General features: G+C 39.7%; 1 protein-coding gene across 6 annotated transcripts in view; it reads left to right on the top strand.

The window, feature by feature from the left end:
• The window catches only part of TRPM6 (transient receptor potential cation channel subfamily M member 6), a 166984-nt gene that overhangs the window by 60024 nt on the left and 82437 nt on the right, over positions 1 to 24523 (top strand). For 5 of the 6 annotated variants that reach the window (XM_086415540.1, XM_086415538.1, XM_086415537.1 and 2 more), the window contains exons 2-9: positions 4647 to 4726; positions 7362 to 7400; positions 8233 to 8410; positions 12279 to 12492; positions 18109 to 18233; positions 20525 to 20696; positions 23112 to 23280; positions 24326 to 24449. In XM_086415540.1, the coding sequence (XP_086271666.1) occupies positions 4647 to 4726; positions 7362 to 7400; positions 8233 to 8410; positions 12279 to 12492; positions 18109 to 18233; positions 20525 to 20696; positions 23112 to 23280; positions 24326 to 24449 (1101 nt within the window). The remainder of the gene's footprint in view (positions 1 to 4646; positions 4727 to 7361; positions 7401 to 8232; positions 8411 to 12278; positions 12493 to 18108; positions 18234 to 20524; positions 20697 to 23111; positions 23281 to 24325; positions 24450 to 24523) is intronic. The other variant, XM_086415542.1, reaches the window with a different exon arrangement.

Below are 24523 nucleotides of genomic sequence, written 5' to 3'. Positions count from 1 at the left end.
AGCAGTGTTCTTTCTGCCCTGTTACACTTAGAAGGTGAAACAAGTAATCTTCTTTGTATATAAACCTTACTATGGATAACATAAATGCCATTGCCTTTAGCCTATAATTCCTAGTAAAGGCTTTATTGTCTCAGAGGATGGTAGGTTTTCTAAAAGTCAATTATTTGAGTATAGCTCTGCTGATAGTAAAGCTTCACTCCAAGAAACTTTTCTAGACTATGTTCACTTAGGTATAGTACTAGTAAAGTTTTGGATAATTTAAGAAGATATTTGTAGCATAAATAAAGACCATCCCTGTGTACCTGAATAACAAATTTGTGAACATTTTGCTGAGTGAAAATTGGAGACTGAGTGTATCTAACTTGAAAACCTTCTTAGAGTGGTTCTACAGCAAATAGGCCCAGCATTCAGTTAAACTCTGTATTTCACTATCCAGGGATAGTTGTAAAGAATACTCATAAGGGAAGCCTCCCATTTCCTTTTCCCTACTTATCAAAATGATTTCACATGATCTGAAGTAATAAACATCTTGTTTGCAAGTTTAATTCCCTAAGAATAAGGCTGAGCATGTGTGACAGCAGAGGAAAGGATGTCTTCTCATTGCCATTTAAAATTGTGTTTTTGGACTAACGTAAAGAGAGCTTTCACCAATTTGGGATGTGGAGGGATGTTTGACATTTTAGCTTGAACCTTTTATGATATACTCTACTAAGTAGGTCACTGTTGAGTTCTTCTAATTCCCCATTAGAGTCTGTGAAGAATTCATAAATGTTTTACTCATATACTCATGAGTTTATGTAATCTAAATAGTCATTATGAAGTTCTAAATGCTTTTGTTCAGTAAGGCAGTATATGAAAATGTCAGTAAAATTTCTCACCCAATCGGGAGAAGTGGCATTTTAGGGAATTGTGAGTTATTTAGTTGACATTCTATTAAAAATGTTACCATTAAAATAAGAAAAATAAAAATAAATCATTACCATCAAAATAGTGCTTACCTTTGACTACCCAAAGAGAAGAAAACCTGTAAGGTTATTTTGTGTTCGTGAAGAAGTACTCCTAAATGCGGTTTTCTGGAAAGATTATTTACTAGAAAGCTAGTGAGGTTAACTTGTGGCAGTGTGGTGAGCCAGATCCTCGAGTTTGGGTTATTTTAGATTTGGATGCCCTTTACCTATGACTCTTAATCTCAGATCAAGTGAGTCCCATGAGGTATCCCTCAGATTATGGACAAAACGCCGTGGGAGACCCTAAGCTGAGTCTCCCAGTAGATGGGCTGGCTTTGCATTGATGTATTTCCCCAGCCAACACATCCATCTGCCTGCCACTCAATTTGAGTTGTGTCCTTGCTCCAACGGAGGGGCTGTGTAGAGAAAATAAAAAATGTCAATCTGGAGTGTGAAAATATTTTGTCTATTTGATTCATTCTGGTGCTTCCCTGCATGGTGTAGATTCCATGATAAATAAGCTAATGCCTATCTTGAAGTAGACTGTAATAATGTTGAGAAGAAAACAACTGATTAGGTGCAAGTAAGTGTTGTGTGTATAGAAACATAGATATAAAAGAAAGTAGTCAATTTAACCTGGAAAAAGTATGTTTTAAATGTTTAATTTTTTTTAAGTATGAGAAAGTTAAAAAAAAAATTACTTGTTAGCTGTGTGCCCTTCAGCACCTAATCACACAGTCCCCTGGATATTAAAAAAGAAAAATCCATGAACATTTAGAAGAATTTTTTTTTTTTTAATCAAGAAATGCCTCTAAGACTATTCCTTCTCAGAGATTCCCCTGAGAAACAATCTGTTATCTGGAAACCCTAAAAAGCCCCAGTGAAGAAATACTTTCAGTGACATCAGGAATTAATTCATTTATAGCTACCATTAGAGGATTAGTCTTAGACATTTCTTTGCTGTTCACCACCCTTACCCCAGTCCTGGGCACGTAAAATATATTAGGGTGAGGCAAACTTTGTGCCAACACAGCCTAAGACTGGCACTATTTTCCTTCTTTTCTGTCTGCCTTTCCCTTCCCTAAATAACGCCCACAATGAAAACACAAGCTCACTAACGCAGTATATGAAAGAGACACGTGTACCCCAATGTTCATCGCAGCACTGTTTATAATAGCCAGGACATGGAAGCAACCTAGATGTCCATCAGCAGATGAATGGATAAGAAAGCTGTGGTACATATACACAATGGAGTATTACTCAGCCATTAAAAAGAATACATTTGAATCAGTTCTAATGAGGTGGATGAAACTGGAGACTATTATACAGAGTGAAGTAAGCCAGAAGGAAAAACATAAATACAGTATACTAACGCATGTATATGGAATTTAGAAAGATGGTAACGATAACCCTGTGTACGAGACAGCAAAAGAGACACTGATGTATAGAACAGTCTTATGGACTCTGTGGGAGAGGGTGGGAAGATTTGGGAGAATGTCATTGAAACATGTGAAATGTCATGTATGAAACGAGATGCCAGTCCAGGTTCGGTGCACGATGCTGGATGCTTGGGGCTGGTGCGCTGGGAAGGCCCAGGGGGATGGTATGGGGAGGTTGGGAGGGAGGAGGGTTCAGGATGGGGAGCATGTGATTTTTTTTTAAATAAAATTTTTGAAAAAAAAAAAAAAAATACCCAGTCTATAAAGACTACCATGATTGCTGCAGAAATGGCACATTCTCTAATATCAACAACAATGTGCTGCTCCAAGTGGCAAACACATGTCGATTATTTGCCCTGAATAGATGTGGGCTATTGAATCAGAACCAACAGACATATGGCTTCTAATGGTACTCTGTTGAACTGAACACGGGGGAACCTGTTCCACAGGTGCTGAAGTGTATATTGCAAAAGGCTACCATTATGAGGTAGGGACAAAAAAATAAAGTTCTAATTTGAGAATTGTTTTGAAACGCTTGCAAATTAAGCCTGCTTTTCTTTTCCTGTAGTTTTGAGATAAGATATGGGAGTTGCAGGAGGAAGGTTTCCATGTTCTTGTTAGGGCACAGGTTTCCTGTTTACACCCTTGGAGAGAAAATTGTATACATGAATTCTTGAAGTTCTATTTTAAGTGTGTTCGTTTTGTTGCTCATTCTGTAATCACTGGGTTGGGCCCTGGGGCAATAGCAATGACTGGTTAGGGGCCTGTTAGGAACTGGAGTCTGGTGGGAAAAAATGGACCCATAAAAATCATTCTTTGTAATATGAGAGGTCCTAGGAGGGAGACTTGGAGCTCACCAAAGTGTTTTTCTATGAAAAAAATACACCAATGTTAAGTTCCCATGCTACCAACCAAAAAGCTAATTTTTACCTCTGATTTACCAATAATAATAACTAAGCTTTATTGAGCCTTAATAGGTCCCAAGGAGAAATCTAAGCTTTTAATTCCTTTCAATAGCACAGTAAGGTATTACTATTATTATTATTTCCATTTTTAATTGATGAGCAAACAGGTATGAAGAAAGTAATTTGCCCAGATAGTTCTACTAGTGTTGGCTGTCTAGCCTTTTAAAAGAAGGGAATATTTGAGCCTAGCTTGCTTAATTTATATACATAGGCCCCTGAATTAAGTTCTCTTTTTGGAGCTATTTTTAATAGTTGTTACACATGAGGTTTAATTATATCAATTTGTTATCCATTTCCTTCTTTTTATTCTGAGTTTCTTCAGAGTAAGAACTTTGTTTTATTTGCCATAGGATTCCCAGCATGCCACATGGAGGCCTATTCTAAAATGTTTGTTGAATGAATTCAGATATTTTGAAATTTACCCAATAACATCCTATGCTTATACAATGTGCAGCAAATTCTCCCTTAAAGAAAGCAGTAAACTGGGGCGAGCTTGAATGACCAGAAATTGAGTTCATTTGGGAATAGCAGAGGAATTGCAATTTGGGAAATGCATGCTGTCACAAGCTACAGGTGAATCTGTTGAGGGTTTGGGACAGGGAGTGCAAAGAAGGGGGCATCCAGTCAGAGTCCAAGCAGTCAATTCATTGTCTTGAGGATGGGAGAGACTGTTGGTGGATGGTTATTGGTCAGGAATTAAGTCTCATTTCCTGTGAATCGGGCATTTATCTTGTGAATCGGGAAATCAGTTTTTCAGTTAAGGTCCCTTCTGAGGGCGCATGTGCAGTATTCCCCATTACATATCCTTCAGATTAGTTTTAGATTGAACTCCTTTCATAGAATCTTGCTGAGATTACAGCCCTCCTCTGACATTCTTTCCAGCTTCCTGTCAAATCTTAGCCAGAGTAGGACTTTATAAGTGAGATTTTTGAAGTTTAAGAGCTTCATATTCACTCTATAGGGTTACAGCGCAAGATTTAAAAGTGACTTTTGGAAGAATTAAGAGAATGCTTCAGCTATATCTTTATTTCCTTGGTAGAGTTGTATGCATTTAGGGATCTTACATTTAAATGAGATTATGGACCAATTAACTTTGGGAAAATTTTTGCATTCAAATTATTTCTGTCTATATGTCTGTAATAGAAGCCAATGAACACTTAGTCTGTTTGGGGTTGGTCTTGGCATTTTAATTTGTGTCTATTATAATTAAACATATATTGCCTACCTGGCCTACTGTGGTTATACTGAGTTCTTATTTCATTAGGCTACAAAAATAATGACATTCTTCTATTCAGTCCCAGAAATCTTGGATTGAAGGAGTGTTCAACAAGAGAGAATGTAACAAAATCATACCCAGCTCTAAAGACCCTCACAGGTATAATTTTTAATTACATTTTTCTTTTTAAACCTACAGTACTTGGAAGACTGCTTATTGAAATTTAGAGCTATGACTTTACCTTGGCAGAGCCACTGTTGGTATTGTGGTAAATTTTACTCTTGTTTTATCTTTAATACACTTGTTTGTCTAGTGGAATGATAGATACCAGGGAAGTATCTAGTACTACATCTATTCCATGTGGGTTTGGATAATTTATAACTTTTGAGTATTGGATATTTCAACATAGTGTGAATTCCTTATCCCCAGGTGTCTATGGAATATAGTAGCTGGGATATTTCAGAACTCCATGCTCAGATATAGAAACAGTTAATTGTTTCCTCCTGCAGGCTTTTTCCTTGAGCAGATAATGGGCAGCAGAATGAAATGACCTGAGTTTGACCACTCCGAGTTCTTGACAATCGTTTGAAAACTCTACTTGTAGAACAAAGTTCAAAACAGTAGCCAGGGAAAGATAAAGGAAGACAGGGCTGTGGAAAATTCCCCAGGGTAATGGATCCATGAAATTAAGGTTGGGTAGCATTGCCCTTAGGGAAAAGAATTAAAGGAAAATAGGAGAGCAGTGTTTTAATTAGGGGGACCATTCTATTTTTAGATTCTGTTGGGCAATTAACCTTATATTCATGTGAAGTTTAGAAATCACAGCTGTATGTTCATGAAAGATAGCACCATGAGGTCACTGAAATTCTAGTTCTTTGGGGATGATGACTAAAATAGTGTTCTTTGCATTTGTTAAATATTTACTAGTCCCACCCTCTTTGAATTACCTGTGGTTTATAAGCCCTGTGATTGGAAATCCTCATTTTACCTGCTTATGAAATGTTTACAGACTAAAAAATCAGGGTAACCTTTTTTCCCTTCATCTTTTATGACATTTTGTAGTATGATGATGGATGTAGTGGAAGGCAGATTGAGTTCAGGTGACTCGCATTGCTCTGTAAATGGAAAATCGTCTTCACAGTCACTTTGAACTTCATGAAATGTGGTAAACTGTAGGTCATTCGGAGAAGGCAATGGCACCCCACTCCAGTACTCTTGCCTGGAAAATCCCATGGACAGAGGAGCCTGGTAGGCTCCAGTCCATGGGGTCGTTAAGAGTCGGACACGACTGAGCGACTTCACTTTCACTTTTCACTTTCATGCATTGGAGAAGGAAATGGCAACCCACTCCAGTATTCTTGCCTGGAGAATCCCAGGGACAGAGGAGCCTAGTGGGCTGCTGTCTATGGGGTTGCACAGAGTCAGACACAACTAAAGCGACTTAGCAGCAGCAGCAGCAGTAGGTCATTAGCCCACAGACTCAAGAAGAACATCAATGATCATAATTCCATGAATGGTCTAAGATGTACTACTTTTTATTGGGAGAAAGCAGTCTCTCTTTTTCTGTGATTGTAAAAAAAAGGTTAATGGATGGTTATGGCTATTTCTCCTATGCCAGCCTTTTTCTTAGACCCTAGTAAAATTCTCAAAGCTGTAGCCTTCATGCAATTTTCTTCCTTACAGTGCACAGCAAAAGAGTGATGGTTCATTATTTTAAACTTAGATAAAAGTTGATCTTTTCCTGATTCTTTTTGTCCCTCCTAATAAGAAAAAAATCTAATGGACTTGACTACAGTGCTTTTTTTTCCCCCTCATTTTGAACTTGTTGAGGGAACAAAAATTCTAAAAGGCTGGAACATTCATTTCTGAATAATTTAGAATGACTGATTTTATGAACACTGTCTTTTATTTCATTATTTTAACTAGATTTCTTTTCTAGTTAAAACTTCTTCAGGACTTCCCTGGTAGTCCAGTGGTTAAGAATCTACCTTGTAATGTGGGGAACAGGGTGGGTTTGATCCCTGGGCAGGGAATTAAGATCCCACATGCTGCAGGGCAGCTAAGCCCTTGCGCCATTACGGTTGAATTCATGCACTCTAGAGCCTGAGAAGCACAATTAGAGAGCCTGCTTGTTACAACAGAGGATCTGCCATGGTGCTAAGATTTAAAAATCTTATTTTTACAAAACAAACAAAAAATCTTCAGGCTTAAAAATGTAATCATTGATGACCATAAGGCTAACTCCCAAATCCAGGAGGCTTTTTTGAATCATAAAAAAGAGATTAATAAAGATAACAATTATATTCACACCAAATGTTCCTTAATTTGACAGTGTTTAGGGTTTTAAAATTGTATATGTATATTTTCTTACTTAATTCTTAAGAATTTTGTTATCTTCATAGTATAATATTAGTAGCCAACATTATTATACAAACTGCAGTGTACCAGATATTATAAGACACCTTACATATATTATCACCCTTAATCTTTCTAATAATTGTATGGGTCAGATATTATTTTCAGATATGAGAACTGGGGCTTAGAAGAATTGTTAAATCATTGAGATTTAAATCCAGGTATTTTGGTTCCTAACTGTGTTTTGTTAATTAGATCATAGTTGCTAAGGTGTAATTATATATGGAAAATGACACAGGGGAATATTTGGGAGGTAGTATATATGAATACTCAGTAATCCTGATTTCTAGACTGTAGAAAACTAACAGATATTTAAATATGAATTAAATTTGTTTTAAAACATTAATAAACTAACAGTGGTTTTATCTGTTTTATTTAGATGCACTGCAGGATGTCAGGTCTGTCAGAATTTAATCAGGTAAGCCTTAGATAAAAAATTCTATGTTTATATATATCTCTGAGGTCACATCTCTGTTTTTGGATTGGTTAATACTCCTTTTGATGTGCATTTTACATATTACATGAGGATATTTTCTTAATTTTCTCAAGTCTTGAGTTTTTTTGGTAAAACAGCTTTTTTGAAGTATAGTTGACATAAAATAAACTGCACGTGTTTAAAATATACAATTTGATGGGTTTTTTGTTTTCTTTACTATTTCAGTCATTTTTAAGTGTACAGTTCAGCAGTGTTAAGTATATTCGCACTGTTGTGTAATGGATTTTTAGAACTTTTTCCTTTTGTCCATCCATTCGTCAGCTGATGTTCAGAATTTTTAAATTTTGTTCCTATAGTCATCTGTTGATGTTTCTTCTAGCTCCTGCTTATTGTGAATAATGCTGCTATGAACATGGGTGCATAAGAGATTTTTAGTGTTTTCTTAAAGCATCCCCAAAATGATTCTAATGTGCAGCTAAGGGAGAGAACCTCTGAGAATGTTTTTAAACTTAGAAAACAACCCAGTGTTTGAAATCTAATATAAACCTCATTGAGAAGTTTTAAAACTGTTGATATATGTCATCTGTACATTACCCTAGAAACATGTAGAAACACTGAATCTGTTTTCTTTTTAAATTTTTTGACCATGACATGTAGAAACTTAGTTACCCAACCAGGGATTAAACCCATGCCCCCTACAATGGAAGCGTGGAGTCTTAACTAGTGCATCACCAGGGAAGTTCCCACTGCCTCTATTTCCTATTCTAAAATTGTGTGTTTTCTATTTTAAATTGGTTTTTATGTCAAATTTAAGGTGTTACTGTGGACTATTGATTAGAGACCATCATGGGATAGATTATACTCGGACTGTCTCAGCTGCCAGCGGTAGTGAAGATGAACAGTGGTCTGTTGAAAAGCACACAACGAAAAGCCCTACAGACACCTTTGGCACGATTAACTTCCAACATGGAGAGCACATCCACCACTCCAAGGTTTGCTAATAACTCACATTATTTTGCTGGTTTCTAAACAGAGGATATAACCTCCAAATGTATGTCCAAATAGAATTTCCAAGTGTAGATGATCAGATGACCAGATTTTATTGCAAAAGCGATCCATGTTGTTGACCTGTTGACAAAAATGACTGGGCTGTTTGCTTTATATTTGAGGAGCAGTTCCCAGATGTGGTGTGGCCAGCTCTTTATTTGATTGACCTCTTTCAAGCCAGCTTTTATGCCCCCTGCAGAAGAGAATGGCTTATTACTCTTGAGGCAGTTGCCAAAGGGCTGCCCTTCCTTCGGGAATGCACAAAAATTACTACCAAAGAACAGATTTCAGCAGAACTGTGGCCATAGCAATTCTCAGTAACTTAGCCTGTGGCTCTTGATGCCTGATATGTCCCCATGAGAAATTCTTCTTGGAAAGAAAATGGGGGTGATTTCTTTCTGTACCCCCTGAATGATAGTGCTAGGCTTTCCAGGCCAGTTTTCTTCCTGTCTCTAACATGGTATTTTGCATGTGATTTGCATAGTTATTGACAAGTCAGCTGTCTCTGTTGAGCTTGTTAACTACTCCCTGCTTTTTTTAGAGGCAGCTTTCCCTGGGGAAAATGCAAGGGGCACTCACCTCAGGAAAGCTCAGAATCAGCTGTGCCCTGGAGTGTCACCATCAGTTAAATGGATTTGAAAGAATAATTCTTTTTTTTTTTTTTTTTTTTTTTTTAATGTTTTAACAAGTCTCAAGTTTCTTTTTTTTTTTTTATATTGGAGGATCATTTCCTCACCATGTTGTGTTGGTTTCTCTCATATAACAATGCAAATCAGCAACAGTTTTAATAGTGCCATAATAATAAGGTTTCATAATATAATTGTATAGTAGTCTACATGTCTGATTACTAATCCTCTTGCACCTAACTTTGTGCATTGACTTTTCCTTCAGTTGCCAAGAAAACTGTCTTTGGAAGCTGACTTTCACAAAACTCTTTATGTGATTTTTTCCCTTAAGTTTTTGTCTTCTTCCTTTTGTTTTATGTTGGTTCATAATCATCATCATTTACTCATTTTTTTCAGTCCATTCAGCAGATCTTTACGGTTCAATCCCTTGGTGGGGAAGATCCCTGGAGAAGGAAATGGCAACCCACTCCAGTACTCTTGCCTGGAAAATCCCATGGACCGAGGAGCCTGATAGGATTTAGTCCATGGGGTCAGGAAAAGTCGGACATGACTCAGCCACTTCACTTCATTTCATTTCATAGTCTGCTATGCCCCAAAGACCATATGTTCTGTGTACTAACATTGCTTACAGTCTAGTGAGGGAAACAGGAAATGAACATACGATTACTACAGACAGTGTAGATGTTATGAAAGGGGAGTACAGGGTCCTTTGAGAGAATGAAAAGCAAACTCCTGTTTTTCTTGGATTGGGTGTGTATGTCAGGGAAGCCATCTGAGAGTAGGGACGGCTATACTGAGAAGGGAAAGGTGAGTGAGGCAGAAGGGTAACACCACTGTAGGCAAGAGGAATAATTTGTACGAAGGCCAAGGGGGATTCGGGTATGTGTTGGAGAAGACTCTTGAGAGTCCCTTGGACTGCAAGGAAATCCAACCAGTCCATTCTGAAGGAGATCAGCCCTGGGATATCTTTGGAAGGAATGATGCTGAAGCTGAAACTCTAGTACTTTGGCCACCACATGCAAAGAGTTGACTCATTGGAAAAGACTCTGATGCTGGGAGGGATTGGGGGCAGGAGGAGAAGAGGACGACAGAGGATGAGATGCTGGATGGGATCACTGACTTGATGGACGTGAGTTTGAGTGAACTCCGGGAGTTGGTGATGGACAGGGAGGCCTGGCGTGCTGCGATTCATGGGGTCGCAAAGAGTTGGACACGACTGAGCGACTGAACTGAACTGAGGAAAACCAAAAGCATAGTCAGACAAATCTCCTGATCACTAATACGTTTTATGCTTAGCATTAGGCTCCTGGTACCTACTCTGTGCCTGAATACATTTTATTTGACCTCTCAGAAGAGAAGCAGCTATCCTTATACTTCAGCCTGGAATTGAACTTCAGTCTTAGAGTGCATAGCAGGAGAGCTTGTGAGAGCTGGTTACTCATCCCTCTGGCTGCATTTGCCTTCCCAGTTGTTAGCCCTCCCACTCCTTCCACAAAGGATTGGAGGTGAGTTAGTTATAAAGGTGGAGAAGGCAATGGCACCCCACTCCAGTACTCTTGCCTGGAAAATCCCATGGACGGAGGAGCCTGGTAGGCTGCAGTCCGTGGGAACTCGAAAAGTCGGACACGACTGAGCGACTTCATTTTCACTTTTCACTTTCCTGCATTGGAGAAGGAAACGGCAACCCACTCCAGTGTTCTTGCCTGGAGAATCCCAGGGACGGGGGAGCCTGGTGGGCTCCCGTCTATGGGGTCTCACAGAGTCGGACATGACTGAAGAGACTTAGTAGTAGTAGTAGTTATAAAGGAGGAGGAGGGGAAGGTAAGAGTAGTTAACCCTTAGCATCGCCTTTGGTTGGCTTTTGGAAGAAAAGACTCTGCTGCTGATAATTTAGTTAATGAAGGGTGTTTATCCTGAAATCTCAAGAAGTATCTTCTAGGACTAAAAGTACTTAATGGTTGAAAGAGAGTGCTACCTGGAAGAAGAGTTGCGATAGAAGGAGAACTAACCCAGAGCTGCTTCTCTGCCTTTATTTATTACTTGGAGCAACATAAACCATTGCACAAAGGTCCACTTGTATTTTCCCTGCTATTTGTATACATGATAAAGCCATGGTAACTCAGTTTCCTCGCTTGTAAATTGAATCCTAGTTACCCTTAGATTCTTTCTACTATTCAATACATTCTGTGATGGCTGCACCATCCTCATGTTCAGAATTCCTAATATTTTAATTATGAAATAAAGGGATTATTTTTTAAGAATTTCAAAGGTGAAGACAATTGTTTTAAATCAGTATCACATTCTGGAGGATCATGTGATAATTCCTATTTGCATATCTATGGTGATCTCTACCTGTGGTTATAGATTCATGGTTTCTTATAGCTCTTATCCTATAAATCTGACTTATTCTTGCTGTTGGTTGGCTCACACTCATCTCAATATAATTTTAACAATCTGTAAGTGGCTGCATTGGCTGGGAAAAGAAAGCCAGTCATATGCTTTTTAATTTTGGGCAAAATGACAAATGATTCTGGACTGTCTGATTTCCTCTTTTTTTTTGGTTACATTGACCCTTTTGTGAAAAGTGTATATTTTAGGGGAAAAAAGTTTTTAGAGAGATTTTATATATATATATATGTATATATAAATAATATCATTAGAAAGTAAAATTTGAAATAAATATACATGTTCCTGGATCTTAATTTAAATTATGCAAACATGTAAGTATATGCATCTCAAGGGATGTACAATAATTGTCAATAGTGGATGAAAAAATATGCACATATGTGAAATGACCAAGTAAATTAAGAAAAGCCAAAACATTTATGAAAAGCCTCATTTCACTGATTTCTAAACAATTTTTTTAAATGGGTTTGCTGGAGTAATGGTTTTTGCCAGTTTGACATTTTTCTGCCTCACCTCAGACCTTCTAGAGAACATTGATGGACCAACGCTGAAAATCAGAGGAAACCTTCCTGCTGTGACTTGTAATTCCCAGAAGGAACTTAAAGGGGGTGTGGGATCCTTTCAAAGTAAATATTTCCATCATAGGAAGATGAGCTTTTAAAGAGATTCCAGGCACTGTTCTTTTAAGTTTTGGCATTTCAGTTGCCCTGCTGTGTGCTTATTATGAATTGGCATGTCTTTTCCACTATTTTATGTGTATGTGTTTATGTATATCTTCCAGTATATTAGAACTTCTTATGACACAAAGTTGGATCACCTGTTACATTTAATGTTGAAAGAGTGGAAGATGGAACTGCCAAAGCTGGTGATCTCCGTCCATGGTGGTATCCAGAACTTCAAGATGCCCTCAAAACTTAAAGAGATCTTCAGCCAAGGTTTGGTCAAAGCTGCAGAGACAACAGGAGCATGGATAATAACTGAAGGCATTAATACAGGTAAGGCACATTCCCTGTTCCACTCTTTTTTTTTTCTTTTTCTGTAATTCCTTTTAAAACTGAATCAGCCAGTATAGCACTTAAGTTTGCTCTGCAGTGCTCCCAGGAGATATAGGCAGCATGAGGGAGGAAGACTGAAACTGTAGTAACTGAAAAAGAAACCCAGAAGAATCATAGACCTTTCCTGGACTGTGTTTTTACCATTGTTAAAATCTCCTATTTTAATATAACTTTGTAGGCTTTTACCAAAGAAAATAGTTTTTCATGAGCTTTGGACTATTGTAAGGTTACAAAGGACACGGACTCCAGGCAACAGTGTAGTGTGTGTAGTGTGTGGGCATAGACATGAGATAAACTCGCCGTGGTCAAGTTCTCAGCAATTGGAAAGCAGGGACGTGTGCAACAATTGTATTGAGTGCATGGGGCATGAGGAGATAATTAACTACAAAACCACCTTTTCACGTACTATCTCTATCTGAGTCTTATATTTCTTGAAATCTGGCATTCAAAAACTTCATTTAGTAGCCCCTGAACCTCTAACCCGACTCTCTTGCATCAGTTTTTATGAACCGTATGTGTATAACAGAATCATCTGGGGGCATTACAAAAATACAATACACAGGCTCTACTCCAAATTAATTAGAGTTTTTCAGGGTGGAACTTCTGAAGGATGTCTAGTGTGCAGCCGGGGTTGAGAATTAGTAACTTCACAAACTCCTGTTACCATCTGTTACTAACCTATCACAGTTCTAACACCAGTTCCCATGTGACCAGCTGAAATGTCCTACAATCCAACTCAGTTCTGACAATATTTACCTGGAAACAGCATCAGATCTCACAGGTTTAGGGCTCCGTCCCACAAGACTGTCCTCTCTTCAGACGTCAGCCTCTAGTCCAGGTTGTTACCTGTGCTTCTGACTCTCTGGCTGCAAATAAGGTGGCTCAGATGGTAAAGAGCCTGCATGCAATGTCGGAGACCCAGGTTCTATCCCTGATTTCCCCTGGAGAAGAAAATGGCAACCCACTCCAGTATTCTTGCCTGGAGAATTCCATAGACAGAGGGAGCCTAGTGGGCTATGGTCCATGGAGTCACAAAGACTTGGACACAACTGAGTGACTAACACTTTCACACTTTCTTTCACGTCCCACTACCCGATCCTTGGGTTTGATGAATTTACTAGAGTAGTTCACAGGATGCAGGAAACCAATTTACTCATTAGATTACCAGTTTATTATAGAAGGATGTAACTCAAGAACAGCTAGAGAGAAGTGATTCATAGGACAAGGCACCTGTGGGAAAGGGCATGGGGCTTCTGTGCCTTCCTCCCATGTCCACATGTTGACTTGGAAGCTCTCCAAATCCTGTTTTTTGTTTTGTTTTGTTTGTTTGGTTTTTGTAGAGGCTTCATTGTTGTTCTTGTTGTTGTTTAGTCAACTGAGTCATGTCCAGCTCTTCTGCAAACCATGGACTGTAGCCTGCTGTAGGCTACAGTCTGTAGCTTACAAACTGTAGGCTCCTCTGTCCACGGGATTTCCCAGGCAAGAACACTGGAGTGGGTTGCCATTTCCTTCTCCAGGGGATCGTCCCAAGCCAGGGGTGGAACCCACATCTTCTGCATTGGCAGGCAGATTCTTTACCACTAAGCCACCTGGGAAACCCATAGGCTTCATTATATGGGCATAATTGATTATATTATTGGTTATTGATAATTGAACTCAATATCCAGTTCCTTTCCCTTCCCCAGAGGTTGGGGATGCGACTGGAAGTTCCAACCCTCTAATCACAAAGATGGTTGGTTATTCTGGAAACCAACCCACAGCAGTAGGTCCAAAAGTTGTCTCATTAACATAACAATACCATCTCTCACTCTCACCACTTAGGAAATTCCAGGGATTTGAGGAGCTCTGTGTCTCTGACAGACTAAATAGTTATTATTACAAGTCACAATATCACTCCTGTAGCTTTCCCTCTTCCCTTTACTTCTCTCTATTTCTACTTGGGATGTTCTAGCCAGTGTTTCCTATTAAATTCTGCCCGTCCTTTAGGATCTACATTAGGTGCTGACATACCCAGGAAGCGTTCTCTATCTCAACTCACTGTTGTTCCGTAATTTCTGCCTGTAGCACCTGTGCCACGTGTGTGTTTGACATACAGGCTAGGTCAGGATGAGTCTCCTTGATTATGAGGTAGAAGCCAGGGCCTATACATTTGTCTAACAGTGAACAACAGGTACTAAGATAAGAAATAATTTCTTTTGACTAAAAAGGAATGAAGAAAGCAAGTGATTGAAAAAACAAAGAAAACATAAAACCAAGGGATTTAGAGCCTGTCACCAGTGGGTAGGTAACCTCTGGTACTATTGTTTCACATTCTTAAAAGAAAGTGAAGGTTGCAGAGTTCTAAGTCCAGTGTGTAGTACTTATTTTATTTCCAGTAAAAGAAAAAAAAAATAAAAGGGTGGGTGGGGAAGTTTATAGAGTTCAGGAAAAGGTGAACTTGGTCATAGTTTTTTTCTTTGAATAGCTAACTGTGTCACGTGCTTTACTTACTGCCTTTTTAAAATTAATATTTTAGGTTAGGGTCAATTAAGGAATGCAAATATAATAGTGTGAAAACTATAGAAATAGTTCATATGAACAAAAGAAATGAGATATATTTGGAGCTTCCTTAAACAATAACCAGGGTCTGACTTGATTCAAGCACAGCTCCTTAGGGCCTGACTATACAATAAGTGGTCCCTGGACCAGTAACATCAGCATCACCAAGGAGTTTGATGGTAACCCAGATATCAGGCTCCCCAGATGAGTGGGATAAAAAACTGCGTTTTGATAACATCCCCAGATGATTCTTGAAAGTGAAAGTTGCTCAGTCATGTCTGACTCTTTGTAACCCCATGGACTATACAATCCATGGAATTCTCCAGACCAGAATACTGGAGTGGGTAGCCTTTCCCTTCTCCAGGGGATCTTCCCAGTCCAGGGATCGAACCCAGGCCTCCCACATCGCAGGCGCATTCTTTACCAGCTGAGCCACCAGACAAGCCCAGGAATACTGGACTGGGTAGCCTATTCATTCTCCAGCGGATCTTCCCAGCCCAGGAACTGAACCGGGGTTTCCTGCATTGCAAGTAGATTCTTTACCAACTGAGCCCCAGAGGATTCTTATGAACATTTAAATTTGAGAAGCTTTGTTTATCAGCTTTAGCCTATGCTTGAATGCTTCTCAACTGTAGTAGAACGTTATTTGGCATGAATTTTTGACACTTATTTAAATTGAATGCCAGAAGCCTTTAAGAACCTACTATGTATTTGGATAGATGCTGTGGATGAAAGATGAGTAAGATATGGCCCCTGGGTTAGTGATGAAGCGGGTGACTGTGATAACAGACAATAAATAACTAACCAAAACTTGATGCTGAATGGGCCATAGTTGAGATACAAAGAAAGTGTTTGGGAGTAAAAGGAAGAGGAAGACAAATTCCATTTCCAACTGGGGAACCTGAGAAAAAGGCTTGGTGGAGGATATATACTCTTCCCTTGAGAAAAGGGTAGAAAGAAGCATTCTAGGCCAAGGTGGCAGTTCAGGGCTGGGAACACAGCTAGAGCTTAAGGCATGTGCAGAGAGTGGTGATACACCTTCTAGCTGGATGTGCCTTGTGGCAGAGGACAGGGACAGCCAAGAGAGACTGGAGCCAGATTGGGTACCATGCTATTTGGGTTGAGGTTTTATTCTCTGTGTAGCAGGGAGCCCTTAAAAGATTTTTGAACAGAAGGATAAATAGGGAATGATATTGTCCGATCAGGTTTTATGGAGTCTTAGCAGGTAATATGTGTTAAGATCACATGTGGGCCGCTGAAAAACTGTCACCACCACATGCTGGTAATCCACGCCAAACCTATGGATCTGAATCTCTGTTGGTACTGATGTATGTTCTGTGGTTCAGAACCCCAGTTTTAGAAGATGACTGGGAGGCGGGGATGCCAGAGAGAAGAAAATGATTTAAGTGCTGTGCTTCAGATGCATGCAATATGCAGGGTTTTTGCTTTTTTCTTCCTGTGCTAATGACACATACAGAGTCAGATTCTACTTTAAAAGAGTAAGTGGTGTAATGTAGTGTTTGCAATTAAAAGGCAGGTTAAGCCAATCTCAAAAGGCTACATAGTGCATAATTCCAACTATATGACATTCTGGAAGAGGCAAAACTATAGACACGATAAAAAGATCAGTGGTTATCAAGGACTGGGGAGAATGAGGGATGAATAGACAGAGTACAGAGGATTTTGAGGACAGTGAAACTATTATGTTTGTAATTCCTCTGTGCCAGCAACTTTCCCTGATAACAGGGAAATAATTGCGTATCAGTTCAGTTCAGTCGCTCAGTCGTGTCCGACTCTTTGTGACCTCATGGACTGCAGCACGCCAGGCCTCCCTGTCCATCGCCAACTCCCTGAGTCTACCCAAACCCATGTCCATCGAGTCAGTGATGCCATCCAACCATCTCATCCTCTGTCATCCCCTTCTCCTCCTGACTACAATCTTTCCCAGCATCAGGGTCTTTTCCAATGAGTCAGCTCTTCACATCAGGTGGCCAAAGTATTGGACTTTCAGCTTCAACATCAGTCCTTCCAATGAACACCCAGGACTGATCTCCTTTAGGATGGACTGGTTGGATCTCCTTGCAGTCCAAGGGACTCAAGAGTCTTCTCCAACACCACAGTTCAAAAGCATCAATTCTTTGGCGCTCAGCTTTCTTTATAGTCCAACTGGCACTTTCTCAGTTCAGTTCAGTCGCTCAGTCATGTCTGACTCTTTGTGACCCATGAATCGCAGCACACCAGGCCTCCCTGTCCATCACCAACTCCTGGAGTTCACTCAGACTCACGTCCATCGAGTCAGTGATGCCATCCAGCCATCTCATCCTCTGTCGTCCCCTTCTCCTCCTGCCTCCAATCCCTCCCAGCATCAGAGTCTTTTCCAGTGAGTCAACTCTTCTCATGAGGTGGCCAAAGTACTGGAGTTTCAGCTTTAGCATCATTCCTTCCAAAGAAATCTCAGGGCTGATCTCCTTCAGAATGTACTGGTTGGATCTCCCTGCAGTCCAAGGGACTCTCAAGAGTCTTCTCCAACACCACACTTCAAAAGCATCAATTCTTCGGCACTTAGCTTTCTTCACAGTCCAACTCTGACATCCATACGTGACCACTGGAAAAACCATAGCCTTGACTAGACGGACCTTTGTTGGCAAACTAATGTCTCTGCTTTTGAATATGCTATCTAGTTTGGTCATAACTTTCCTTCCAAGGAGTAAGCGTCTTTTAATTTCATGGCTGCAGTTACCATCTGCAGTGATTTTGGAGCCCCCCAAAATAAAGTCAGCTGCTGTTTCCACTGTTTCCCTATCTATTTCCCATGAAGTGATGGGACCAGATGCCGTGATCTTCGTTTTCTGAATGTTGAGCTTTAAGCCAACATTTTCACTGTCCACTTTCACTTTGAAAGTGGAGAGTAAAAAAGTTGGCTTTTGCATATACTTGCCTATTATTCTCTTTCTGGCAGTTGCAGTGTTTTGCGTGATTTGTGAGTTAAAGTTTGACTTCTAACCTGGTTGTTCATAGGTGTGTCCAAACATGTTGGGGATGCCCTGAAAGCCCATTCCTCGCAGTCCTTGAGAAAAATCTGGACAGTTGGAATCCCTCCTTGGGGTGTCATTGAGAACCGGAAAGATCTTATTGGAAGAGATGTAAGTAGACAATTCTTTCATAGCAAAAGGAAATAAACATATATCCACTTGCCAGCTTAGCACTATACCTGGATACCTGTAGACATCTTCAATGTAATATGCCCCAAACCAATTCCTGACTTCATGCTGCCTCTCTTACCCTGTCTTAGAAAGTGACAATCTTACCCTGCAGTTGCTCAGGCCCAAAACCCTGCACTAACCCTGAAGTGATCTCTGCTCATACCTCAAACCTAATCCCCTGGGTAATTCTAATAGCTTTCCCAATTCTCATCCGTGGCTTCCCAGGTGGCACTAGAGATAGAGAACCTCCTGCCAATCAATGCAGGAGACGTAAGAGATAGGGGTTCAATCCTTGGGTTGGGAAAATCCCCTGGGGGAGGAAATGGTAACCCACTCCAGTATTCTTGCCTGGAGAATCCCTATGAACAGAGGAGCCTGGCAGGCTACAGCCCATAGTGTCGCAAAGAGTCAGACTTCGCGACACAGCGTGCACTATATATAAAACAGATAACTAGTGAGAAACTACTGAATAGCACAGGGAACTCTACTCATTGCTCTGTAGCGACCTAAAAGGGAAGGGAAGCGGAAGAAGAGGGAACGTGTATATAGCTGATTCACTTACTCTATAGCAGAAACTAGTACAACATTGTAAAGCTACTGTACTCCAATAAAAACTAAAAAAACGAAACAAAACAACTATATCTTGAAAAAAAAGTGACTCATTGCCTTCCAGAAAGATGATAACAGTTTCCATTCCTAACAGCAGGGTATGAGGATGCCCATTGTTCTGTACCATTCCTGGCTCCAGAAGATATTCTGGCTTTTTAGAAAACATTGCTTTTCTGATAGGTATAAATTAATACCTAATTGTTCTTAAGTACCTTTCTCTGATTACTAGTGAGGTTCGACATCTTTTCATGTGGTTTCTGGACACTTTTAAGCATAGTTAAAAATGTTGAAAGACCTTTTATAATTCATTTTAGCATTTTTGTTTGCTACGTATGCTGCATTTCCCAGATTTTAATTTGTATTATTTATGAAATCTTTCCATATATAAAAAATGTGTTAAATCTATCAATCATTTTCTTTTTGGCTTATAGCCTCAGTGTCATGCTTAGGAATTGTAAAGGTAACTTTTAAAGACTAATGTTTTAACATTTATGGTACTTTTTACATCCATTATTTCTTTAATACCTCATAGCAACCCTCTGCTATAGGAATCGTTAATATCACTTACACATGAGGAAATGAACCTGAGAAAGGAAGCAGGTATTACCCAGATTTAAAATTAGAAAGCAGAAGAGTCTAGCCTTAAACTTGGACTCTTAGACTCTAAACACAGTTGCCCCTCCCTGTTTGTGGATTCTGCATCTGAAGAGTCAACCAACACTGGATCCCCAGGATTCAACCGACCATGGATCCAGGGGATATGAAAGTCGACTGTATTATGCCATTTTATATGAAGGATCCAAGCATCTGTGGACTGTAGTATCCATGAGTAGTTCTGGAACTAACCCCCCATGGATACCAAATGGCTATACTGTGCTTTCCTCCCTAGAAACAAATAAGAATTGGAGTAGTTTATGGAAGAATCAGTAAATATTAATAAGGGGCTTCACTAGTAGCTCAGATGGTAAAGAATCTACCTGCAATGCAGGAGACCCAGGTTCTATCCCTGGGTTGGGAAGATCTCCTGGAGAAGGGAATGGCAACACCCTCTAATATTCTTGCCTGGTGAATTCCATGGATCTGGGTAATGTATATTGAATGTGAATACATCTCCATTTACTCTTCACTTCATTTGGGATACGAGAAACATAAATCAGTGTCCAAATATTATTCTGAAATAGATCTATTTAAAGGCATAGTTTCTGAATACTGATGTGCTCTGTGTACCAGTGCAGATCCTTGAACTGATTTTTCAATGATCTGAGACAAAGTAAGTAGAGAAATTGAAAATAAATATTTGGAAGCATTTTTAGCAATGTAACAGTGCTGTGACTCCAAGCATATGGTAAGTGTTCTCATGTTGCTGTGTGTGCGAGTGTCGTTGAACTTGTGTCACGAGTCTAATGTAGCACAAGCTGCAGACTAGTCGTGCACTATGGGACTACGTATCCATCCATAGAAAAATAAAAAGTAAAGGAACTCAGATTGAGTCTTCACGGCAGATAGCTCTTAGTAGCTAGTAGTGCTTTTTGGCATGGACCAGAACTCTGTAGTGCACAAACAGGCCTTTGGAGCAGTCAGCCCAGGAAGGACCTCTGACCCTTGTTCTCACTGTCTTGCAGGTAGTGTGCCTGTACCAGACTCTGGGAAACCCCCTCAGCAAGCTCACAACACTCAACTGCATGCACTCCCACTTTATCCTGTCTGATGATGGCACTGTGGGCAAGTATGGCAATGAGATGAAGCTCAGGAGGAACCTGGAAAAGTACCTCTCTCTGCAGAAGATACATAGTTGTGAGTACCCACGGGACCTCAGCCGACAGGTCCTGTCTAGGGGCACTGCTGCGGAGAGGTCCAGATGGGCTTCTTGTAGTCCTTGGTAAACCCTTGATATTGAGAGCGGACGTTTATCCAAAAAAAAAAAGCCTGACTCATAAAGTTGCTGTAGAAATCCCTGGGTTCATCCATATGAAATATGCCAATGTCAGTTGCTGTGCTGTAGGCCTCTGAGGATGGAAAGCATAGGATTGGGTGACTCTGCATGTCTCCATCATCCAAGTCTTGGAGAAGAGTGCCCTTTCCTGGGATGCCTATTCTAGGAGGTTTTCATCTGGAGCTATAATGTGTCTAAACTGAGAGCCAGGAGTAGAGGAAGCTCTCTCATGAGATTTATAAGCAAGAACTTCACAGTTGTTTTCCTTTTATAACAAATTTAATTAGTTGCATCAGTAAGATTCTTTCTGTAGAAAACAATAATAAACATATTTATTTTTATGGAGATTAGTTATTGCTTCAAGAAAGATATCCCTAACTGAAATTGAATTATTTTCCTTTCTCCTACAAAATACCCTTACTGATTTCTTTTTCTGTTGATAAAAGTGTTATATACTCTCATATTCAGATAAAGAAAGAAAAGGAAGGGATAGCCCTCTGTAATCTTACTACGAAAAATAACCATTGTTAACTTTTTCATCTGTATGATTTCAGAAGAACATATCCCTTCTGATATGGAAGGCTATCCCTTTCTTCTCCAAATAAAAACCTAGAATTTGAATTTAGTTTTTATAAGATGATGTTATAAGAAGATTATGTCTATCAATTGGTACATCTTAGGTCTGATTTTTAGTGACAAGGAGAAAGTAATAAGGAGGTGGAGTTATGTAGAAAAGGAAAGGAAGTAAAATATTAAAACAATGGACTAAGAGGCCCACTCCGATCATTTGTGGAGTCAGGACAAGGTGCACATGGAAGCCCACGTACTGTTTGTTTAAATATTTAAAAGTTTTGAATCAAGCTAACAAACACAAATAACAAGATTAAAAACATAATAAAATAATGTTTAATCCTTTTACCTTTGCATATATAGCTGGAAGGCCAGGTTTGAGGTCAGAGTCCTGGATTCTGGGGAGTACAAAGCCAAATCATGGAGGTGAAGCAGAACCAGGACCTTGGTCCCTGGTTTACAGTCACTCTCTGCTTCTCTTCCTTGCTTTGGTTCAATCTCATAATGTCTGGGCCTGACATAGACATTGTCACCTAGACACTCCAATCTATATGTCCAAGCCCTACTCCCCCCAAATCCTCTTGCTTTGACAAGTACATCCCTGGGGCAGAGGCTCAAGCAGCCCCTGGAATCAAGAATTTTGGGGTCTAGTACAGTCCAATGTACGACAGGGAGCACAGGCTTCTCTTGAACCTTGACCCTGTAGACTCCTCACTGGGAGGGGAAGGGCTTGGCCAGAGGAGGGCGCGGTAGAACCTGGAACCCAGAGTGAAGTCCTCTGTTGCTCAGGTGTGGGCATGGTGTTGCCGCCAGTTTTCCTTCTTTTGGGGGAAAAAAATTGATTTAAATATTAAATATATCAATACACGTGTGATGTAAAAGTTAAATCAAACAAGAAGCCTATAAACAGTCAACATTTCCCCAAATCTTCCCCTCCCTACACTATTAATAATTTGATGTATATCATTCCAGAGTTTTCTGGTTATTTATGTAAATATAAAAACATGTTGCACATATAGGTATGTGTATATGTATATATAAAATATATACCTATATATATAGTTTTAAATTTTTAAATAGGGTTTTAAATGGGATCATACTGGACATATCAATCTGTAACTTTAGTTTGCTTAATATCTTTAAAAAGAATGACTCCACAGTCTTTCTTTTTTTTGTCTTCCTTACTTTAATAAAGCAATATGTAGTCTGACAAGAAAGTCAACTAGTGAAAAATGGAATACATTGAAATATGAAAGTCTTTGAGGTTTACCCATCCCATTCTGTTCTTAGAAATAACCACTATTAAAAGTTGATTGAATTGTCAACAGCTTGATTATTTTTTTGAGGTGAGTGATGGATACATTGGGATCCATTATATCATTCTGTTTTCTTTGACGTATGTTTGAAAATTTCCACAATAAAAAGTTAATTTCTTAAAGACTACTACTTATTATTATTTTTTAATTACTGAAAGCCTTTAGATACCTTTTTAACTGGGAGAAGATACTCTAACCATATTTGTGGCTACTTTTATTTAAAGTCCAAGCTTCTGACTTGGCCTTGAACTAAGTAAACCTGAGTCAAAGAAGAGAACGGTTAGTTCAAGTAAGGAATATACGCGGGAATTGAAAGGCTTGTGTCTGGCAATTGGCATTGCTGATAGCGTCCCTTTGTAACAATTTGATACTGTTTGTCATCTGAAATAGGCTCTGGACAAGGCGTGCCCGTGGTGGGGCTGGTGGTGGAAGGTGGTCCCAACGTCATCCTCTCGGTGTGGGAGACTGTGAAAGACAAAGACCCGGTGGTGGTGTGCGAAGGCACAGGCAGGGCTGCTGACCTCCTGGCCTTCACCCACAAACACTTAGCAGAGGAAGGGTGAGCTGTTGAGCCTTCATTTCTAAAACTATGCTGACTCTTTCTTCTTCTTAAGCACTGCTCTCATGTGGGATGGATGTCCTTAGAGGACAGGGACCGGAATTCTCTGGATATCTTGGAGGATGGGTTGAGACTGGAATTCATTTTTCAGTGATTTTTGTATTTATTAAAGCAACACCAAAATGCCCTCCAGTGATGCAAGTTGCTATTTCTTTAGCTGTAGAATGGCTTGCATCTACAAAGGACTTTGAACCTTGTCTGAGCTTAGGGAAAAAGCGTTTCCAGGGGGAGTGAAGGAGAAGACCACTGTGGTAGTCACTTTTGAATTCAACTGCTGTCAGTAAATATAGCAGAAATTAGAGAAATCGATATCCTGATATTTTTGTAGCATATGTTGTACTTAGTTGAGGTTTTAGCTCTTTCTTCTTTTCAAGATGGGAGTTTTTCTCTAAGCCATCCCTAAATCCAGCATGATTCTTCCAATTTCAAAAGCATGGTATTTCTGCCGCATGAGTAAATACAGGGCCCAGGAACTGAAATGTTGACTCCACTCATTTGCTTAAAAAACATTCATTCACTTTAAGCTATAACTGTTCTCTGATGACTTTTCCTTTACAGTTTCTCTCCCCTTTCAGCCCCACTTCCACCCTCTATCCTCTTCCTCTTCGGTTATACCTCTCTCTTTCCTAAAGTTACCCTAGACAAGTGATTCTTACACGATTCGGAGTGTCAGATTCTTTAAGGATACCATGCCCATAATTTCTGGAGATTCACAGCCCCTTGGAAATCTGTCAGCTCAAAAACCTGCCCCAAGTGCTTTCTTCCTAGGAGAATGGCATATGAGTCCATCCTTGTTTTAATGTTCAGCCTTCTCCTCATGCCGGTGCTCCGCTTTGCTTCCTCCCATTCATTTGTCTCTTGACACAACTGTCCATAGATACCTCCATCACGTGGACAGACACAGTGATGTTGTACTTATGCTGATGTTTTTAGCTTGTTCCCTCTCTCGATTGTGTCAAGTCATGGCTATTTCTCTCTCTCCCAGGACCCTGCGTCCTCAGGTGAAGGAGGAGATCATCTGCATGATGCAGAACACCTTCAACTTTAGTCTTAAGCAGTCCAAGCACCTTTTCCAAATTCTGATGGAGTGTATGGTGCACAGGGATTCTGTGAGTATAATGAGTTGATGACTTGACCAACTTAAAAATTGCTAATGTTCAAAAAGGGGCTTCCCTGATGGCTT

The sequence above is a fragment of the Bos grunniens genome, chromosome 8 (assembly GCF_055505025.1).
Source record: "Bos grunniens cultivar Pamir isolate PY7600 chromosome 8, Bosgru_T2T1.0, whole genome shotgun sequence".
NCBI lineage: Eukaryota > Metazoa > Chordata > Mammalia > Artiodactyla > Bovidae > Bos > Bos grunniens.
This window is presented reverse-complemented; position numbering and strand designations above follow the sequence as displayed.